This window comes from Lolium perenne, chromosome 4 (genome assembly GCF_019359855.2).
Source record: "Lolium perenne isolate Kyuss_39 chromosome 4, Kyuss_2.0, whole genome shotgun sequence".
NCBI classification, from domain to species: domain Eukaryota; kingdom Viridiplantae; phylum Streptophyta; class Magnoliopsida; order Poales; family Poaceae; genus Lolium; species Lolium perenne.
Genome location: NC_067247.2, coordinates 40520025 through 40542380, shown reverse-complemented (window position 1 = coordinate 40542380; position 22356 = coordinate 40520025). Strand labels below are relative to the sequence as shown.

Here is a 22356-nt window from a genome sequence, read left to right as displayed (position 1 = left end):
CCATGTCTGAAAACATGCAGTCATCAAGTAATTCCACTCATGTGTCCGGGATATTCATCCACAGGTTAACAACATCAACACAGCAGAGGTACTTAATCTGCACTTTTCCATATTAAGCAAGCATAAGTTCCGTCATGGTTCATTGGCTAAAAGGGCAAGTCCTACTACACCATTCAGACAAAGTGACACACAAAACCAACAATGTGGCACATAAATGGATCACAAATCAGTTGAGGATGCATTATCACTTGTATATGGCTTAGTAGAGCAAGCATCATTCAGTCGACCCGCAACCTGCATGTGATCTACGATGTACATGACCTGATCTGGATGAATGAAGAGCAGCGTTTATTTCATTTTGATTGTAATGCTGCTGGTCTGTGATGTATTTATGTAGCTCTTTTTTTTTTAGATCAACAGGGGTCTCCCCCAGCTCCATTTTTCATTGAAAAAAGAAGCCAAATCTTACAGGGAAAGAAAAGAACATAGTTCAACACAGGTTCTCAAATTTTTGCTGGGAAATAGCTGCCATCCCAGCTACTCCCAAAACCAGCAAAAACAGAGAATACTAGCATCTCACAGCTAAAGCAGCACAGAAAAACAGATGAAGGTGTATATACTTCTTTTGAGAAGAGGAGAGTTCTTGTCATTAGGTACAACAAGTGCCATGGGCTTCTCACCCAATGTTAATTCCAGAAAAACAGATTTGGTGTGGCGCCGTGGCGGACCGATTAGTCCATCTCATTATGTAAACAGTGGAATATTTATTCTTTGGGATAAAACTTTATGTGTCCTTAGCAAAAACTGACGATTCGTGGTATCCCTGACTCTGATAATCCTTGTTTTAGTTTCCGTGAACTCAACTGTTCTTCTTCGCCAAAATGATCGATTTGTATAAATTGTGAAACTGAGTACTACCTGTCTCAGCTCTACTATTTGTAGCTAGATGTAACATACCAGCACGTGACCTGAGTAACGATATGGTTGTTGCAGATGACAACCGTACAAGTACATGGTCATAATTCTTGGGGAGCTGGATATATATCCCACGAGGAGATGTACACTTTGTACACGAGCACAACAAATACGTGCATTGTATTGTCAAATTCAGATGTTCTCTGCTTGACATAAGTCCTACTAAAGTGCAGAAAAAAAATGGAGGGTAGTGTTAGTATTGAGGAATTTTCTTTTGCTTCTACGAAAGTTGGTTCGTATGGGCTTGGGATACATCGGGAATTCGCAAATCACTCACAGTCACTATAGCTCACTGACTCCGCTTTCAGGCACTGCATCCCTTCACTGTCTTCTGTTTTCCGTCAACACGTCTCTGCGATCATATTCCTCCATGTCAGACCACCGCCACCACCGTCATTGCACCACGTTGACATTAACAGTGCACCGGCAGATCCAGGAGAACTCGCCTACAGCAACACCACGATCCCATGGATTCGTTTTCCCCATCACATAAATATCGACTGGGTTTACTCGAGATTGGGCTGCAAGTTTTACTCGTGCTGGTTCGGCTAAGGTCGTCTACTTTTCAGACCATTCTCAGGTTTATGTCTGCACCGCAACATCTTGATCTGTGCTGATGGCGTCATGTATACTTAATTCATTCACCATATCCAGCGCAGTTATAAACTGAGCATGATAATCACATTCTACAATCACGAGACTAAAAGCTTGGGTACAGGTTTTCACTTGGACAAGTTGAAGAGCAGAGGAGACTCAAGACACTGAACTGCGGTTAGCAAGTTACCAAGGTACTTTCAACATGCTGAACTCGTGAGCAGCCTTGAAACAGTCTCAGCTTCACTAGTAGTTGCTACTGAAATGCCCTGACAGGTCTGAATATAGTGTAGTAAAGCAAGTGATTCGACCAAGTGCCCATGATATGTATCCACATGCTAGCAACAACAACAGAACAGAGGCAATTAATCTACAGTTTTCCATATTAATGAGCATAAGTTGGATCAGAGTTGACAGGCAGAAAAGTCAAGTACTACTACACGATTCAGACAAATGGCACACAAAGCCAACAATCTAGTACATTACATACTGGTGTTTCGAGCAGCTAATGCACAAAAGGTGCTTACAGAGCAGAGTATTACTAGCATAATTCATCCTGGGCCATCGAGCGCACTAAAGATGGAACCTCGCCGTAGTATGGCACATAGAATAGACTGCGGCACGGTTCAGTGAACGTTTTTGGAATCTTTAGAAACTGTGAGCCTTTTCCAGTACTGATGCTAACGGAGATGATCTTATCAGCTTTCTTGTCGTCAAGGATGACTAGCTCCCTCTCCATGTCAAAAGCCAGGATGTCATAGTCGAAACGCCAAAATACTTTCCTACTGATCAACACATCTCTCTTGAAGACATCAGTCATCCTTACACGATGCTTCACTACCCACTTGTCAGGGCTTTCCAGACACCAAATTCGCACTGCGCAGCCATCCAGTTCTTGTTTCGCATAACATAAGATGCCTGATGACTGCGAAAGACATCCATCACAACAGTTAAACGTTTCTGTCCTAGTTGCAAATCCTGGCAGCTGAATGACCCGATGATTGAGCCATTGTGCACTTGTGTCAGGTGCGTCGAGCGCCAGAATTTCTTGGTCGCAAAGGTGCATCACGTACAACACCCCATTGACAAAGAGTGACGCATTGCAAAATGGATCTTGAGTTTCCCAAAGACAACCAGACCACGAGGAGTTCTCAGAGAAAAATACCTCAACTTCAATGTTGCCAGTATGCCGAATCTGGAATTTGAAGACATAGAAGTGTTGAGACCATAATGGATCAAAACACAACCTGGGATCAATAAGGCGGACAGGCGGTCCAGGTTCAGTATGTGGAATAGCCATCCACTCTTTAGTTGCTGGATTGCACACAATGGCGTCGGAAAATGCTTCAAACTTATAACCTCCTCCCTGATAACAAAGAAGTAGGCCATTGCTGCAATCCTCAAGGTTTGAGTACTTATAACGTGCTGGCACAAAGTTAAGTCTTGCGTCGATTTCCCTGTCACTTGCAGGAAGTCTGGCGATATGGATCGAAGTGTCAAGACACGAGGGAGGTCCGTCAGGCTCACATTTTCGGTACAAGAGACCAGCAGGTGTTCTTGGGAACTTCTGGCGGCGGTGTGGATTAGATGAGAAGGCAAGCCAAGACTTGCAGACACATTTGAAGCGGCAAATGGACTTCAGCGGTAGTCGAGACAGGATGTCCTCCACCAGCTCGTCAGGTAGTACAGATGTGGACATCCCCTGCTGGGGTTTTCTATCTCTTCTGAGCCAACCTAGCATCTGAACTTATCTGCATCGAAAGAGAAGAAAACAGATCATAAGAAACTGAGAAACAATACAGTACGTGTGTAAATGTCATTTGAACTATAAACTTTAGGAAAGCTTCACCCCAAAAACAACATATGCACATTATTGTTGGTCCCCGTCAATGATTTTGTGGCTTACATCAGAATTACCAAATGTGTGGCCCTCAAAAAAAAAAAATCTGATCATGCCTTATGGTCACAGATATTCTATATGTCAGAATAGAAGGACATATTTGATATTGCTGGGTTGTGCAAGAAATTGTCATTTGTAAGTGGAAAGAGTTCCCCACATCAGTAAACATAAACGTCAACATTTCCACACCTAATGTTGTTCAAGTTCTAAAATAAGCCATGCTTGACATGTAACTAACCCGTTTCCATTTCTACGTTTTGTCATCATCCATCTAATATTTGTTTGTCTTCCATCAACCATTTTAGATTTAACATTAAAAATCGCCAGATGCTTCCAGAAAAAAAAATGGTTGATTAAAGAGTCAACTCTCCACTCTGCAACATACACACTGGCCTACAAGGGCGTCTTCAGGCCGGATCCCCTTGACCGGCTAACGTCCTGCTCACTACCCAACACTACCAGCTAGCTGTGGCCACGACTAAACACATTTCCGTTCGCAGTTTTGGCTGATGCGGCTGCGAATCCGACAGTGGAAACTAGGACCAGATCCAGCAAGGGTAAACCTACTTCCCCATTCTCAAGATTCAGGAACTAGATATGGGAGCAATAATGTACCGTACCAAAGCACCGACCGGAGGAACGAGCGGAGTTCCTGGATCTGCAGACTGCGGTGCAGGGTCGCCGCTGCTGCGCCGCCGTCCGCTTGTCCAGTGTGCCGTGTGCAGACTGCGGTGAGTGGATTTGTCGAACTGTTGACCTGTGGTGGTGCGCCGCCGTAGAGTAATAATAACTCAGTTGACAATCTGAGGTAGGAATGGACCCTTGTTGGGCCAGCGCAGCGCAAGGATCGGTGTGTCTCGTTTCATTCGTTCGATCGAACCCAAGATACTACTTTTTTTTCATTTGGATTATAAATGTGATTATCCACCGATTTTACTCATAGTAATTTATTGTCTATCATCTCCTAACAAGTAAGAATGATCCAATTTTATGGAAGTACAGTAGGAGAGGAGGAGGAAACAGTCGTGGAAAGTGAGCACTAAAAGGTAAAGTTTTCTTTCGTTCAATCGTTTGAATTATAGCTTTCTTTAATAAAGTAGTAAAATTTTCCCAAACCCACGATAGTTTTTTTTCATGTGGTTGCAGTCACATGCATATTTATCAATGTGAAAAGGCGCAAACTCATACGGAAAGGTGAAGCATATTTAGGGCATGCCCCATGGGCGGAGCCAGGATGAAAAATGAGTGGGGGCAAAAAAAAAAAAAGATGAGCTGGGTTATGCTTTTCCATACAGGGGCTTTGAAAACAGGTCAGAAAAACTGAGTAATGGGGGCAAATGTATTGGGCTGAGTGGGGGCAACTCCCTATTCTATGGGCCAGATACAAAGAGACCAGAAAATCGAGTGGGGGCATTCGCCCCCCTGGGCTTGTGCCTGGATCCGTCCATGGCATGCCCAATGGTATGCCCCAACTTACTTCCCTAAAGATCCACCTAGGCTCGGATGCCATGGTGTACACCAAAAGTTGGTTCGGGTGAAGTAGTCGCTGCTTGCGGAGGAGGCAGGATCCTCACGTAAAAGAAGAAGAAAACAATGAGAAAGATGGAAAAAGCAGGAGGGGAAAGGGAAACGATGGAAGCTCATTGGACCGGTGTTTTGCATGCTCGCAGGGCACAAGTGCGTTGGGCAGGAGCAGGCATGAGCCATGGCCTCATCAGCCTGTGCTGATGTGGTGTCAGTGGAGCGACCACTTGATGTTGCTACCAGTGTACATGCCCTTAACATGGTCCGGTTTCATGGAAGTACAATAGGACAGGAGGAGGAAAGAGAGCACTTGGAATCGCACTCCATCGGCTTGTAGCAAGTCCAATTGCCCGTACAGTAGTAGCAACTCTGGGCGCGTTTGGTTGAAGTTTCCGTGGAGCTAGGCCCCAGAACAACACACGTTTTTGGCCCAGTAGAGCCTGGCCCATTGGAAACGGTGCAAAAGACGTTTCCACTTCGTTTGGTGACCTGGGCTAAAAAAATTGGGCTGTGAAGAGATTTTGGGCTGATTGTTTGGTTGTGGCTGCGTCCTGCATGCATGTGAGGCTGTCATGTGAGGGTCCAACAACCTGGCATTGAAAACCCAAGGAATCTTCATGCGGTTTCGTTTGCAATGGGTCTGGCCCTGGAGAAACGCCACATTCGGGTGTAGCTGTGGAGCCGGGCCCGAGGCTCTTTTTGACTGCTTTAAGGTCCGTGCTATGCAGACAGTTTTGGACCCTGTTGTTTGGTTCCCACAAAAAAAAAGAGTCTATCTCAACCATACAGTCTACCAACTTCTATGCAGGCTACCAAACACACTCTGTATTTATCCGGGTTGCAGATCAGGATAGTGTACTGCTCTTGTATCACCAAACGTCCGTGAGGGCATCTAGGCAATTGTTAACACAAATATACCTAGCAGAATTAACACACTCTTTGAAGGGACTGCTGGGCATCTCTGAAGTGTAAAGTTTTCGCCTGGCTCGCCTATTTGGATTGATGTTGGACGAATCAATAGCGCTTGCGCCACGAACTGTCTGCCAACGAACATTTGCGCACTCTGCGATCATGATTTAGAACCCATAGCATATCTCATGGCGCATTGCTCCTTCTCGCGGCAAGTTTGGTTCGACATCTGTAGTAGACTCAACCTTCAGACCTGCATGCCAGACCATAATGGTGAGTTCAACACTTGGATTGCGAACCCGTTACTACGAATGTAGAAACTTTAGTTTAGAAGTGTGCTAAGTCAATCAATATCCTAACCATGTGGAAACCTTGAAAGGCTCAGAATGACAATCTTCAAAAACATAACGCCAAACAGGCATGACTTGGTTCTATCGATCCTTGAGGAAGCCAAACTATGGATGTTCCGGTGCCACGGCAATGCGTCAGCTTCCCTTACATGCTAGACCTCTCGATGACATAATACTTCAGGATCTGCAGGTCTAACCAAGTTAGCCTTGTATAGTTTTTTTTTATATTTTTTTTTGAACTTCTTTTGTAGCTCTTACCTCCTTGTATGATTCCATCTTCTCGTCAGTTTCTTTTAATATACAATGACGCATGCTTAGGCATGTGTTCGAGAAAAAGTGGGTAAAATATGTTGGATCCGAGAAGAAGTATTAGTAGTGCGTAGACATGCTTTGTGCACAGCCCCATGTGGCAGTTGATCGACCGATAGCTTGTGTCTTCCGATGCTAGCTTCGCGCACTGATTTTTTCAACAAGGGAAAAGCCCCAACCTCTATATCAATTGATGCATACGGCGTTTTATTAACTTTATTAAAGATCCTCACTTACAGAACCATTACAAATCATGGACCACTCAAAGTTTCAACATGAACCAACCATTTAAAAATGAAAAGAAAAACAAGCCGCCACAAGATCTTCATGTGATCCGCTTGTCAGACCACCAACCGCATTAACTGTAGAAATTCAGTGCTACCATCGTCAAACGGTTGCACCCAATATCCATATAATGGCGCACATCCTCCGGATGGATATATGATCACATAGGGATCCAATGGGTAACCGAACAACCTGCAGAAAAATATGGAGAACTTTTTTGTTAAAGATAAAGTTGTTACGGATATTCCAAATTGCCTAAAGCAAGGCACACACACCCACTCGAATGTGGGCTTTATCTTTCTTTGAAATCCTATTTATTTAACTAATTGCCAAACAGATTAGTCATATTAGGCGCTGGGATATTGAAAGTCATGTAGATAATGCGCCACAAATTTTATGCAAAAGGGCAAGAAAAAAATAAATGATGAATTGTCTCATCATGATCACGAAAGCAACATTTAGAATAGCCCTGCAATTACATTTTTTAAGATTGTCCTTTGTGAAAATGACTTTATTGAGAAGGAACCACATAAAAATTCTGATTTTTAGTGAAACTTTGATCTTCCAAATATTTTTTAAAATCCCCAATGGGACCATGTACCAAATCGAGATACATAAATTTAACTGAGAACTGATCCGACTCAGTGAGATGCCACTGAAAAATGTTACTATTCTCAAACAACTGAACTCCCATAATGCGAGTAACAAGGTGAACCCATCTATCCCACCTATTCTCCGAGAGTGCCCGCCTAAAACCTATGTTCAAGGGGGTCACACCCATAACGTAACACCAGCAAGGTTAACAATACGATAAAGAGAGGGATATTGCTCACAAAGGGATATATCCCCTAGCCACGTGTCTTCCCAAAACCTAGTATTTTGTCCATTCCCCACCAGCTTTGCGGACTGATGATCCATATATAGAGAGGTGATGGATGGAGGCTACAAATGGCAGGAATTGATTCCGTGCGGACCAAAATATTTACTTCCAAGTTTCACGTGCTGGCCAGGTTACAGATGGTACACTGATTTTGGAGACAATAATGGCACGAGCCAGAATGGGTACATAACAGCTGTTTGGTACAGCAAATGCACAAGAAATGCCTCGAGATGACAACATTCGTGGCATAAATTTTTTCAGTTTAATATTCATCTTGATGGCTTGATCCCCTTGAAGCTACGGGAGCTGGAAGCTTTGCAGTAGCAGCACATAGTGTAGACACCGGTATGCGTTATAGGTCAAAGTTCTCTTTTTTTTTCTCGTGCAGAAGACAGGGCATGTCCTTGCTCATGTAGCAAAGCTTACTCCAGATTTTCAGATCATCAAAAAGACACATGAATTTACTTTGAGCTTCCATGAAGTAGGCAAGAATAAGTAAGATGAAAGTTGACGGGAAGATGATAAGTATCAACAAGATGAGCATACATAACACACAGAGATGTTTGCTACAGCTGATGCACCAATCCAGTACATAGGTAATAGATGTTGGCTACAGCTAATGCATAGAGAATTACATGATTCATTAGGATAAATATTTAAGCTAACATTAGTCTTGAGCCCCTTGAAGCACTGAAGCTGGAAACTTGCAATAGTATGGCACATAGAATAGACTTCGATACAGCTCAAAGAAACTTGGAATCTTTAGAATCTCTGAGCCTTCTCCGGTGCTAATGCTAACTGAGAGCACCTTATCAGTAGCTAGGTCAGCAAGGATAACCAGCTCTCTCTCCAGGTCAAAATCCAGGATCTCATAATCGAAATACCACAATCCTCGACTATTAGTACGGAGCAGCATGTCCCTCCCAAATACATCATTCACACTTAGACGATGCTTCACCACCCACCTGTCAGCACCTTCCAAACTCCAGATTCGCAACATACAACCATCCAATTCTTGTTGTGCATAGCATAAGACCCCAGATGACTGGCAAAGACACCCATCACAGCAGTAAAACTTCTGATCTGGTGCATATGGAAATCCTGGTAGCTGAATGGTCCTATCACTGAGCAACTGTGTGAGTGTGTCAGGTGCATCGAGCGCCAGAAGGCAATGCCCCCATAAGTGCCCCACATACAACACCCCGTTTACAAAAAGTGAATCGCCCCAAAATGCATCTTCAGTTTCCCAAAGACAAGTAGACCATGTGGAATCCTCGGAGAAAAATACCTTAACTCCAGTGGAGGTTCCATGGTCTGGGTCAGGGCTCGGGCTCGACTCAAATTTGAAGACATAGAAGTGTTGAGACCATAAAGGATCAAAACACAACTTGAGATCGATCTCATTGGCGGCTGATCCAGGTTCAGCATATGGAATTTCCATCCACTCTTGAGTTGCTGGATTGCACACAATGGGGTCGGAGATTCCTTCAGAGTACATAATACCACCATGGTAACAAAGAATTAGTCCATTGCTGCAATCCTTAAGCTCTAAGGGGTACTCACGACATGGCACAAAGCCAAGTGTTGTGTCAATATCCCTATCCCTTGAGGGAAGCCCGGCAAGATGGATGGAAGTGCCATGCTCACGTTTCTGGTACAAGAGACCGATAGGATTTCTTGGTAGCTTCTGGCGGTAGTGTGGATCAGATGAGAAGGCAAGCCAAGATTTGCAGACACATTTGAAGCGGCAAAAGGACTTCAGCGGCAGCCGAGATAGGATCTCCACCACCAGATCGTCAGGTAGTACCATTGTGGTCATCTCCTGCCAGGGTTCTAGATCACCTTCGAGCATATCTATCAGATGAACTTATATCTACATCAAAGAAGAAGAAAAAATCAGATGATATAAAACCAAGAAACTTAGTGTTTATGCAGAATTGAAAGTACTGATACCCACAATAATATGACTCAAACTGAGATCACCATTTGATAAATTGGTAACCACTGACCCCATAGTCCATATCCGAGGTGAATAGTATCAATCATAATGAATTAGAAACATGGGCACATCTGAACTGAAATCATATCCAACTTAAACCACCGAAACTATGACTGCAATTTTTTTTTGGTCACCTTCTGTCAATGCTTTTGTGATTTACATCAGAATTTAGAAACGAGCAAAGCCATGAAGCATATTTTACCACGGGCTGCTGGTCTGTGTTTCACGGCATGGAGATTCACCATTTGTGACATAGGGATACTGCTAGATATACAGTTATGCAAATATAAAAGAAAACAGTACAGTTTTTCCATGTTTTGTTTTGCGAAAGATTTTTTCCATGATTCGTTCGCCACCCGTTCCACTATAAGCCAGCAATAATGTACACGCTGGTAGTGTGTGCAAGGAAACAGAAGCACGACTTCCTTTTGCTGCACAAACGCGATAGGATGAATTGGGACAGTTTTCATAAGGACAGACTCACCATGACCAGCTAGGGTGAGGAGAAACCAGGACGGAAAAATGGTCCGCGGTGAGATCCAGCGCGCATCTGCAAGAGCTCAGATCAGAAGCAGCACATGTGCACTAGTATGGGGCAAGATCCCCAAGGGGAGGAAGAGGAACGAGAGCTCACCTTGTGATGGTTGATTCTTGTCGTCCGTGAGGCGGCAAGCACGAGGGGAGGTGCGGAATAGGGCGTGGGCGACAGGGAGGTCGGCGATGCAGGAAGGAGCGGCCGCGCCGGAGAAGAGCCTCGCCGCCGCTCGAAGGTGGATGACGATGGTGGAAGCTGCTCTCTCGGTAGGGCAATGACGAAGGGCTGGTACTGGGCTGGGCCGTGTCACTCGCGCTCGATTGATTATGGACCTTGCGCGGCCTGTTCTGAACTCGCGGCCCATTCTTTGAGTCAATAATATGAACATCGCACTGTAAAGAGGGGTAATGTTAGTGGTGTAATTTTTCTACTCCGGTAGTTAGTTTGTGCAAATGGGCAACTTAATTTAATCATGATATTTTGTGTCGAAGTATTGCAGAAGGTATTTTACATTTGAGCCAGGGACGTTTCAAGCTGCAACGCTGCACAAGTACTAGCAAGATTGGGATGCCAGGCTCGAGGAATTTTGCAAAGCCTATGAAGAGACGTGAACAACAAAGGCGCGGCAGTGAAATTTACATGTATGCACATGACGTCGTGTTGGTGGATTAGCATCATGGCCGGAATATTTTATTCATAATAAAGGAGGGCTTGTACGTGAATTTTAGCTATGAAAGCAATCGTCCATCGTCACGACAACTTTTATGGTGGTGCACGGCAATTTTATGCACCAACAACGAGCTTGATGGGGTTGATCTAAACAACGTACCCATATACACACCCTAGCACCAAGTTTTTTATGTTTCGATACCAAAGAGATATGAGAGAAGGGAGTGGAGTTTTATTAGGGTTAGGATACTTAGATGTATTCACAAGGCTTAAACATTATCTACGCTAATATATTAATATATTTCGCGGTCTAGAGAGACTATTTTCGTCCACATCGTGCCACATCGTCCTTTGCCTTTTCTTTTTTTACAATTTTTTTGTGCAATAATTTTTTAACGTTTCTTTTTATCCTCTCATTTGATGTCGATTCATTCAGAACTTTTCAATCATCATTTTTCGAATTTGTTACCTTGCGTTACATACTTTACGTCTATGATAGTTATTTTTTAAAAAATACCTCTTTTTATCGATTGACGGTGGTTTCTTGGCACAAATCTTTCGCTGTAACTTTCCGATAATAATTTTTCTATGCCCGGGACATCATTATTTTTACGTTTCTTTCTCTAATCATTCGACGGCCATTCATTAACCCAACCTTTCGACCATACCTTCTCGGCGGTAATTATACTTTCATACTTTTTCGAGGGTGTGTAATTTTCCCATCACTTGGCAGTAGTATTTTTCCCTCTTTGACGGTATTCTCTAACACACCTTTTTGGCCGTCTTTTTTTACGACTTTTTTCTTATGGTAGTTACCCTACGATAATTGTTTGTCGGTGATTAATTTCCCCGCAGCAGTTTGCTGGTGGTAAACTCCTACTATTTGATAGCAATTTTTCGACACAACTTTCTAGCTCAAATTATCCGCCGGTAGTTACCCCACGATATCTCTTCGACAATACGTACTTATTCTGCTGTAATTGGCTAGTAGTAACTTTTTCCTTTTTATTCCTTGGTAGTAATTGGCGACATATTTTTCCAACTGTAATTTCCTATTGCGGTAGTTACTAGCTACCCTGCAGTAACTCCTCGACAATGCGTACTTCCCTGGCCATAATGCGGGAGCGTTTATTTCAAAAAAAAATTGTCTCTTCTACATTATTTAGCAGTAGTTTTCCACACACTTTCGCAGTTGTAACTTCACCATTATAATTATACTTCAGCAATTTTCGAGGGTGGGCAATTTTCCGTTAGTAATTCAGTTTTTTTTACTCTTTTACAATAACTCCATGGTTAAGGATAGAAGAAATAGCAGTCTCTTAGCGCTCCAGCGGGCTGTGGAGCTTCATTTTCTTCCAATCATAGTGTGCCACGTTCTTATTTTTTTTCAATTTTTTTGCAATAATTTATTTTACCATTTCACCTTTCTTTTAATCTTTTGACGCTGATTCGTTCCTCACTTTTTCGATGGTAGTTACCTGGCGTAACATACTTTACTCTTACTATAGTCATTTTTATCGTTTTTTATATTCTGTGTGTGATTCATCGACACAACTTTTGGATCATAACTTTCCACCGTAATTTTTATATGCTCACAGTTTTAACATTTTCTAATAATTTGACGGTCATTCGTCCACCCAACTTTTCGACCATATTTTTCCAGGCTGTAAATATATTTCCACACATTTTCGAGGCGTGTTATTTTCCAACCATAATTCATTATCAGTTTGGTAATAGTACCCTACGGTATTGACACACTTTTTTGGTCGTAATTTTCCGATGTAGTTACCCTACATCTATGTTAGTATTTTATGGTTCGATGGTAATTATTTTACAAACTTTCCGGACATCTTTTTTCGATGGTAGTTACACTATGGTAACTAGAAGATACCCCGCGCGTTGCAGCGGGTATCTCTTTAAGAAATCTAATAAAACACATAAAACTTGGTTTATAGAATATGCAATATTTAGTTGGCCATAGTAGCCGAGACACTAAATTTAATAGCCATGAAATGGATAAGTATTTGCAAATTTTAAGAATGTTATATTTTAGAGGTGTACGTGATTGATTTAGATAAGGAGAAATCAACCGACTGTAGAACCAAACGATATAGATGACTTGCATGAAAAATGTATGCACATTGCGGCATTATGTTTATAAAAATATCTTGTATGGTTACATATATAAGAGCTCATAATTAACACCGAGTTTAATTCGCAAAGAATTTATTTGGTTGCCAAAACTATTTGGTGTTCAAGTTGCACATAACTTAACTATGTAATGATATAGCATGAAGATGTGATATTATCAATCGAGCAGCAAATAAAAAAATGATATTGCTTGTTTAATGATTAAAAATAGATAATCTAAATATCTTGCATGTAGAGATAGATAATAAATTAGGACTACTATTAGTGCGATGAGGTGATAATTAGCTAAGGAAGTAGGTGATGTGGATAGCTTGCATGTTGAGATAGACAAATATTAATTGCACTCAGTGGGGTTTTGTTTTATAAAAAGTATAGATTGTTCACTGATGATTAGTTTATCGGCAACAATTTGTCCTATTCTTTAACAGTAATTTTGACATAACTTTCCGACTATAATTTTCCGCCGGTAATTACCCCACAATATCTCTTCGATGGTGATTGTTTTTTTCTTTTCTATTCCTTGGCGGTAATTTGCCGCCATATTTTCGCAACCATAATTTTCTTCCGATAGTTACCCATAGTAACTCCTCTATTTTGACTTTTGAGTAATTCTTTGACCGTAATTCGTGATTTTTTTTTGTTTCTTCTACCATAATTTTCTTCCGATAGTTACCCATAGTTACCCACGTCGACAGCAAGCCTCCGCGGCTCCGCCGGATCCTCCCATCCCCATCCTCTCCGGTCTCCACCATCTCCAGGGCCTCCGCCCTCCTCGAGCAGTCCTCATCATCCTGGTGAGCCGCCAGCGCTACTTCGGTGGTTCCCGTCCCTCGCTCGGCCACTTTCTGGCTCCCCACGACGAGGCGCGTCACGCGAGCCCTCTGCCCCATCCTGGTTCGCCCCCAGGTGCTGGTTCCATCTCCGACGGCAACAGGAGCTTCTCTGACTGCACCTAGTCCGCGCGACCCCGCGCACGCCTCCAATCGCCCTCACGCGTGGCGTCCGTCTCGAGCACGTCCACGAGCCCTTGGTGAGACTCTGCTCCTCCTCACGTTTTTCCTGGTTGTCATCGTTCTGTCACCGGCGCGAACTGTCCGTGAAATTCAGTCAAAACACATGTCTTGTTCTTCAGTTAACGCCTCCGCGCCTCGCACACGCGCGTGTCCTTCCGGCTAAGCCAGCTAGTTTTGCTAATGTTTTGCCTGATAGCTTGCTAGTTAGCTTTGCACCATGTCAATCAATCCACCTGCTAGCCTGCTTGCTTAAGCTAGCTAGTCACGGTAGGGATATATTAGGCATCCAGCTATCTGCTTGCTTCAGATTGGCATCAACGATCAACCGATCCAACTGCCTGTGTGCATGCTTAGCTGCTTGTTATATATGTCTCGCCGTTGCATAGCTTGTATCTGCTTTCTCTTCAGTTTCGTCGGACAAAGTACCACCTCCCAGTTCCTTTCAGTATGTTTCTTCTATTTCAATTGCAAAACGTGTTACTTTATATCTCTATACCTTAAAATCAAACATGTTATATATCAATTTCGATCAGAAAAATCCAATGAATTTGAATATGCCATCCATATAATTGTTTGCACCTCGCATCATGTCGAACCGTATTAGTTTTGTGCATGTCATCTAATAAAATAAGTGCGGAGTATTTGGGAATTACAGCCTACGGTTCCTCGCTCCGTTTAATTTTGAAGTATCTCACCCATGCCATGCTTGTCATGCTAATTAACATTTAATTTGTGCGGTAGAAAAATAACTTGAACCATATAAATTGTGTTGCCGGGATTCCAAATGATACTGTGAATCTGTGATGTATGTGTATGTTCTGTGAATCCAAATGTCCTTTTCCGCCGCCGCCATGTTTGATCTGGTCTTTTCCGGGGAGTCCTTGGCTGTTGTCGTCGGCTGCCATTCCCGGAGTTGCCTCACGATCTGGCTGCCGCCATCGCGATCTGGGCGGTGCTGGCCTCACGATCTGGCAAGCTGCCGGCCTCCTGATCTGGCAAGTTTGCCATCCTCGTCGGCCTCAAGATCTGGGCGCAGCTGGCCCTTAGATTTGCACGTCCTTGGATCAGCAATGCCAGAGGAGACAACGATGTGCACTTGCTACTGTATGTTTGCTTCATTCCTTGTTACTTGCTAGACTGAATCTGTGATGTATCTGTGAATTTATTTGGCACAATATCTGTGAATATATCTCTCTTGTTATATTTTAGCATGAAGCAAAAAGGTCATGCCAAAATTTTCACTTGACCGAATGCACCATAGAAAAAGACATGCGAAAAGTTGTCTGCTGTTCAAAAATTCGCGTCAACTTTGGTTAATTTGGTTATTACCGAAACCGAACCGAATGTTATTGGTTATTACCGAAACCGAATCGTATTCTCGTACAAAACCGTATTTACCGAAGTATTGAAATCGTATTTACCGAAAACCCGTATAAACCGAACCGATTTAACCGATTTAACCGAATGCGCAGCCGGAATTTTGAGTAATTCTTTGACCGTAATTCGTGATTTTTTTTTGTTTCTTCTACATTATTTGACAGCAGTTTTTACAGGCACTTAGGGCAGTTGTAACTTCCCCATAGTAACTATCCTTGAGTAACTTTCAAGGGTGGGTAATTTTTCGACAGTAATTCAATTTTGTGTTTTTTTTCACTCTTTGACAATATATAACTCCACTTTCTGCTGCATTTTTAATTTGGGAAAATTACTATTGATGGGTTGCTCGTTTTCTACACTAACTTTATACAACAATACAAAATTACACATTATGTATAGTTTTATCCAATTAATCAACGCGTTCTCCAATCACGGGCGCGATGTGACGCCCACACTGCATCTTCTGCAAACATGGCGATTGCTTAGCTACTTTGACCGTACATGGTGATCGATTGCCTACTCGATATGACCGTTTTTCTTCTCCTCCTCACCAGTCTTCTTTGCCACAACTAACACCACGAATAAACACCACGCGTGGGGTGCTGATCAACCTAGAATGTTTATCTGTTCCAAACGTACTTTACTTGGTAATAAACCTGCAACGTTCTGATCCTAATGCTGTAGATTCTGTTCATATCTAGACTATGATCGAAAGTTTCCTATATGTTGAGAGAGTCACGTAGGACCTGATCGTCCATTTCAAGACTTTTTCTTTGCAAAATTTCAAGACTAATTTTAGGTAGTTACAAATATAGAGGTTTGGTTGTAGCCCCACTATTAGCCAAGAAGATAGATATAGGGTCTAGACCCATTTGTTGCCTGCCACATGGTGCTTGTTCCTTCAATATCGTTTTGTCTAGGTGTATATATAAATTAGCTGACATCATTCTCCTAACGTAACAAGTAGGGTAAGATTCATAAATTTTACATCCACTATGAGAATGAAGTCGCTACGAAAGCCGCACACGCTCATCATCTTGGCGATGCTACTGCTGCTCGTGCTGGCAACGGGTAAAATCCATTATCTGTTTTTCCCGCAATTTGCTTTTATCAATATAGATAAATTGTTCGTTTTTGTATTTTTAGATTTTTTTTTTCATCATATGCATTAGTTTCTTTGTCTTATGTTGACGTGTGAGTTTTCAAATTCAGAGGCCCATGATCATTGTCCCGACGGGTTCTGTAAAGGACCAAGTGGCACGTTCAAGGGTGCGTGTTCGGAAGATGATGAGTGCACGGATAGTTGTCGCGACGAGGGTTTTCGAGTTGGCTTTTGTCAAATTGGACCTTTTAATGGGGCATGCAAATGTTGTAAGCCATGCATTAACTAGAATTTGGCGGAGATTAAGGAAACATTATCTGGTGGTGCTAGCATGCATCTTATTTACTTACAGAATGTTTTTTGAATTATTTACTTGTGCTTGTTGTAACAATTTTCCTATTGAGTTTAATAAATTGGAGCCTCGTTTATTGCATATTGTGGAGACATGAAATTCAAATTAGCGCTAATTATAGTTTTATATTTATGCTTTCTTACTTCACTGAGGATAAACAGTGATACATATGGTAAAATTTGGATTTTACCATAGAATGGCCAAATATTTGAAGGTAGCAGAAAATTCCCGGTTTTGCAGACAACACCTTCGGATTTTTTCATGCTTCAGCTCTTGTTGTCTAACTATAAGTTCCCAGAATGCAGTGGCAGGAATTGGCGTTTAATTTGTTAAATCATAGTGAGTTGATGAAACATACTAGGTAAGAAATAATTATACCATATCAGTAACTGAAGTTTATAAAAAATGGTGCATGCGTTGATATATTCATATCATTTTGTATATCACATTATCACGGAATGCGTGCCATGAGGAAGTTCTTTGTGCTGGATCCGCTCTTTCAAATCAGCGGCCAACGCCTCAAAAAACATCAGCGGCCAACATGAACTAATCATGCGCCTAGCTTCTTTTTGATACCGTGCTATTGCATAGAATTAGTTTGTACTCTTATGCAAGTATTTCTGTATCACTACGGGAACCAGTCAAGGTGCCGACGGCCAGATCCTGTGCCGACGGCAAAATATCGGGGCCGTCGGCACATGACTCGTTCTGGCCAGGCCAGCAAGTCAGCCGTCGGCACAGGTAAACCGTCAGCACATGAAGGTCTGTGCCGACGGCAACCGTCGGCACAGTTTCGGCCGTCGGCACAGCCTCTCCGCCGTGACGGCGAGCTAACAGCGTCAGGTCTGTGCCGACGGCAAAGCTGTCGGCACATATTTTAGCCCTGTGCCGACGGCAAAGCCGTCGGCATAGCTATTTTCCATTTTACCACATTAATCTTCAAAAAATCATAACTAAATCATTATAATTCAGAAAAATACAAATAATATATCAAAATTTTCAGAAAAATAAGTTCTATCTTGGAAAAATATCAAACTTAAATTATTTAAAATATCTCAAAGAACCTTCTAAAAAATGAGCTATCATATCAGATGTTTTATGGCTTTCACACAGAACAACCAATGTTATGGATAGAATCGCGGCATAGTTTGTGATAATGTGCCCATATTGTGCACACATGTGCATCTTGGGATGTATTACGATGTTGCAGGAGGAAGTTTTCCATTTCATCGCACGAAAAAACCATTTTCCATTTTTGAGGTGTCGAAAACAGGGTGTTTTGTGAAGCAACCACCAAATTAAAGTTTCACATTGGTACCAACACATTTTTCAAAAATACTAGACCACATAAGATGGACAATTTATTAACCGGTGTATCTGGAACCTTTCCGTCCACCCCTCATGAAAAAGATAAATTCCTGCCCTATCGGTAGGAGGCCGACCAGATTTGAACTACAGGTACATGATATAATGCTCAAGATTTTTTGTAAAAATCATTTTTAGATTCACAACATGCTATTTCATCAGAGATCCAGTGCAAGTTTGGCGAGCCTCTGCCCCGGGCAAAGGATCTTCATGCCCGCCGTTTTGAATATAGTTTGAAACCGGCATAGAAAATTCGAAAACGATCCAAACAATATGAAACCTTCGCGTGGTATCATATTATGTGTCATAGTTGCAAGGAAAAATATTAAAGTTGGAAAATTGCGAACATCACAAAAAATCCTTCACAAAATGAGCTATCATGTTCGAGGTTTCATGACATTTAGGTCAAATGATCAATGTTATGGATATAATCGTGGCATAGTTTGTGATAATGTGCCCATATTGTGCACACATGTGCATATTGGGATGTCTTATGATATTGCAGGAGGAAGTTTTCCATTTCACGAAAAAACCATTTTCCATTTTTGAGGTGCCAAAAACGGGGTGTTTTGTGAAGCAACCACCAAATTAAAGATTCACATTGGTACCAACACATTTTTCAAAAATATTAGACCAACTAAGATGGACAATTTCTCAATCGGTGTATCTGGAACCTTTCCATCCACCCCTCATGAAAAAGACAAATCCCTGCCGAATCGGTAGGAGGCCGACCAGATTTGAACTACAGGTACATGATATATTGCTCAAGATTTTTTGTACAAATTATTTTTAGATTCACAACATGCTATTTCATCAGAGATCCAGTGCAAGTTTAGCGAGCCTCAGCCTCGGGCAAAGGATCTTCATACCCGCCATTTTGAATATAGTTTGAAACGGGCATAAAAAATTCAAAAATGATCAAAACAATGTGAAACCTTCACGTGCTGTCATATTATATGTCATAGTTGCAAGCAAAAATATTAAAGTTGGAAAATTGCAAACATCACAAAAAATCCTTCACAAAATGAGCTATCATGTTCGAGATTTCATGACATTTAGGTCAATGGACCAATGTTATGGATAGAATCGCGGCATAGTTTGTGATAATGTGCCTATATTATGCACACATGTGTATCTTGAGATGTCTTATACGATGTTGCAGGAGGAAATTTCCCTTTTCATCGCGCGAAAAAGCCATTTTTCATTTTTGAGGTGCCGAAAACGCGATGTTTTGTGAAGCAACCACCAAATTAAAGTTTCACATTGGTACCAACACATTTTTTAAAAATACTAGACCACCTAAGATGAAAAATTTCCCAACCGATGTATCTGGAACTTTTCCGTCCACCCCTCATGAAAAACACAAATTTCTGCCGAATCGGTAGGAGGCCGGCCAGATTTGAACTACTGGTACATGATCTAATGCTCATGAATTTTTGGAAAATTTATTTTTAGATTCAAAATATGATATAGATGTCATATTTGGATTCCTCTCATTTTTCTAATCGATTTAGACATATTATTTGTCAAATTTTGATTTACAGATTTAAAGATATTAATTAGTCCTTATTAAATAAAAATAAAAATAAATCATTTTATTGTCCATTTGAATTCAAGATTAATATACTTATTCTTGTAGTTTATGTAGGTAATTGTTTGAAATTCAAAAAATAATGATGTGCAACATCAAGTAATAAGGGTTAATAGTAATGATATGGTATTATTGTCAACAAGGTGTCATTTCTTTCATGGAATCTAGTCTAAATGGAACCGAGAAGTTAAGCGTGCTAGGGGTGGAGTAGTGTGAGGATGGGTGATTGACCGGAAGTTTGACCATGAGTGAAATTTGACCTACTATTAAGTGTAGTTAGAGTTAAAATGGTGCATGTGAGAGATTAAAAAAATTGGGATAAAAATTTTGAAAAAAAATTTGAATTTTTTTTTGGAAAAAATTCGAGCCAGAATTACTAAACGGCGTTATTTCTATGCCAAAGGCTTTGCCGTCGGCACAGGATGATGTGCCGACGGCAACTTTGCCTGTGCCGAGGCGTTATTGTGCCGACGGCGGCCGTCGGCACCTTGACTGGTTCCCGTAGTGTATGGCATGTAACATATTTATTTTGTGACACATATCTTGGCACACTTTACACATGTTCACTCTCTTATCCAATCACCGAGTTGTGATGTATATATGGTTATGCACTATTAAGAACTTTCTTTCCCTTCCATATATTTTAGTGGTAACTGTACTGATATGTTCATATGCATGTGGTTTTTATGATAAAACCATCTCTCCATGCCACATTGTGACTTATCAAAGTAGGTTGTAACTTCTAAAAATAAAAAAGAAGAACCAAAAATGAGACACTCACGTGTTATAAGTGGGGAAACTTTTCGGTCAGAAATTATTTTCCTCGAAACACGTGTGTTACAAGTGGGGAAACTTTTGGGTCTAAAATTATTTTCCTCAAAACATATCAATACGTGATCTAGTTTGAAAAATCTCATCACGACTAGTTCATCTCTTATTGGCTTTTATTTGTGGTTGTTTATCTATTTATGTTTTCTCTCGGTGGACAAGTTTGCTTATTTAAATTCATGGATACCGAGATGCGCTTTGTTTATGTTGATTATCTATAGTTATTCATGTTCTACGTACCTTGTCCACATCATGCATATCAATCTTGCTTACTCACTCGCCCGTGTTGCAAAGATGGTCCTTTATACATATATATCGTTTTGCATCACATCATATTTTCAATACGGCCTCTCCATCGCCGAAGCCAGCTTATCGTAGTTGATCGTCGAAGGGAAGTCATCATGGCCATGGTCATGTTGTACCAACACTCTGGACAAGAAACCATCAAAGTCATCGCCATTAGAAGATACACACATACACAGATTGAAGATCACAAAAAAACTCACGTGCCTCACGCTGGCATCGGCCGCACCAACATGATAAAGATGAGCCCAAGGACTAAATTGCGAAGGGAAGCTGCCGGCAAATAATGCAAGCCCTAACATCAACGTCCGAAGAGGCCAACGGTAACCTACGCCACCTAGCCATTTGCGTCACTGCATTCGACACAATCGACATGGAGACGCTCGAGGAAAATTTATTCGCTCGATCCACACCATCATCGAAGAGTCTCAGTGTTGCCCTACTAAAATCCCTAGGTCAGGGAAAACTAGAACTCCATTCAGTAGATCGGAGCCAACCGTGGATGAAGAGGGCGGAGTAGCGGCATGGTGCGCCCCGAGGAGAGAGATAATATCTGGTTCTAATCAAAGGAGACAATTCCTTTTATTAAAGAACGTACTAAGAGCAAGTACAATAAGTTCTAGTCAGCTGGCTATAAGGATTAAAATAGTATATTATTGCTTAGTTGGAAGAAAGAGGGGAGGAGAGAGAACGAGAGTGAGCTCTTATGCAAGAGTCAGCTCTAGCACGTGCTCCTAGGCACTTTGTGAGAGTGAAAAGTGGACCATACATTGATAAAATACTACATTATTATAACTCACTATTGTATATGTTGGCTCTAAGTTGGCTATAGATGACATGGCACTTGGCTTATAGCCAGCAGCTGGCTACACTATTGGAATTGCTCTAAGAGGTGCACCACTGGCGGAGGAGATAGCTTCAGTCGTAGACAATGTATTGCAATGATAGCTCGTCCCATTCCAAAATATTCATCCAATCCGATCATCGTGATTTCAGACACTCAACATGCATGGCATGGACCATGAAGTAAAACATGTCCTCCCAAGTCCCAACCCCGTTGTATACTTGTAGCTAGATGTAACATGATGCATGTGACCTGAGTAAAAATTGCCATGATGAGCACTCGATATGGTAGTTGCGGATGGCAACCATATAAGTACTGGTACATGATCATAATTATGGGGAGCTGGATATATATCCTGCAAAAATAGGTACACGGAATACTTGCACTGTCAAAATTTAGAAGTGCTCTAGTTGACAAAAGTTCTCTTATATATATAGAAACAGAAGAACTTATGGTAGTAACACTGAGGCAATTTGAACACCTAAATTGCTTCTCCAAAGG

At 41.6% G+C, this 22356-nt stretch overlaps 2 protein-coding genes and 1 long non-coding RNA gene across 3 annotated transcripts; 1 reads left to right on the top strand and 2 right to left on the bottom strand.

Annotated features, from left to right (window-relative positions):
• Positions 1–1927: 1927 nt before the first annotated feature.
• Positions 1928–4308, bottom strand: LOC127292255 (F-box protein At2g23160). The gene is made up of 2 exons (XM_051321618.2): positions 4090–4308; positions 1928–3320 (listed from the first exon to the last, which is right to left on the bottom strand). The coding sequence occupies exon 2, from the start codon at positions 3308–3310 to the stop codon at positions 2111–2113; it is 1200 nt and encodes a 399-aa protein (XP_051177578.1). The 5' UTR covers positions 3311–3320; positions 4090–4308; the 3' UTR covers positions 1928–2110.
• A 3910-nt stretch (positions 4309–8218) lies between these two features.
• On the bottom strand, positions 8219–10564 carry LOC127292254 (F-box protein At1g47340). The gene is made up of 3 exons (XM_051321616.2): positions 10360–10564; positions 10210–10275; positions 8219–9599 (listed from the first exon to the last, which is right to left on the bottom strand). Exon 3 carries the CDS (start codon positions 9576–9578, stop codon positions 8394–8396), a length of 1185 nt encoding a protein of 394 aa, XP_051177576.1. The 5' UTR covers positions 9579–9599; positions 10210–10275; positions 10360–10564; the 3' UTR covers positions 8219–8393.
• A 5806-nt stretch (positions 10565–16370) lies between these two features.
• LOC127348320 (uncharacterized) lies at positions 16371–17005 on the top strand. Its single transcript, XR_007879736.1, has 2 exons — positions 16371–16541; positions 16683–17005. It is a non-coding gene; the product is annotated as an uncharacterized lncRNA (long non-coding RNA).
• Positions 17006–22356: the final 5351 nt, after the last annotated feature.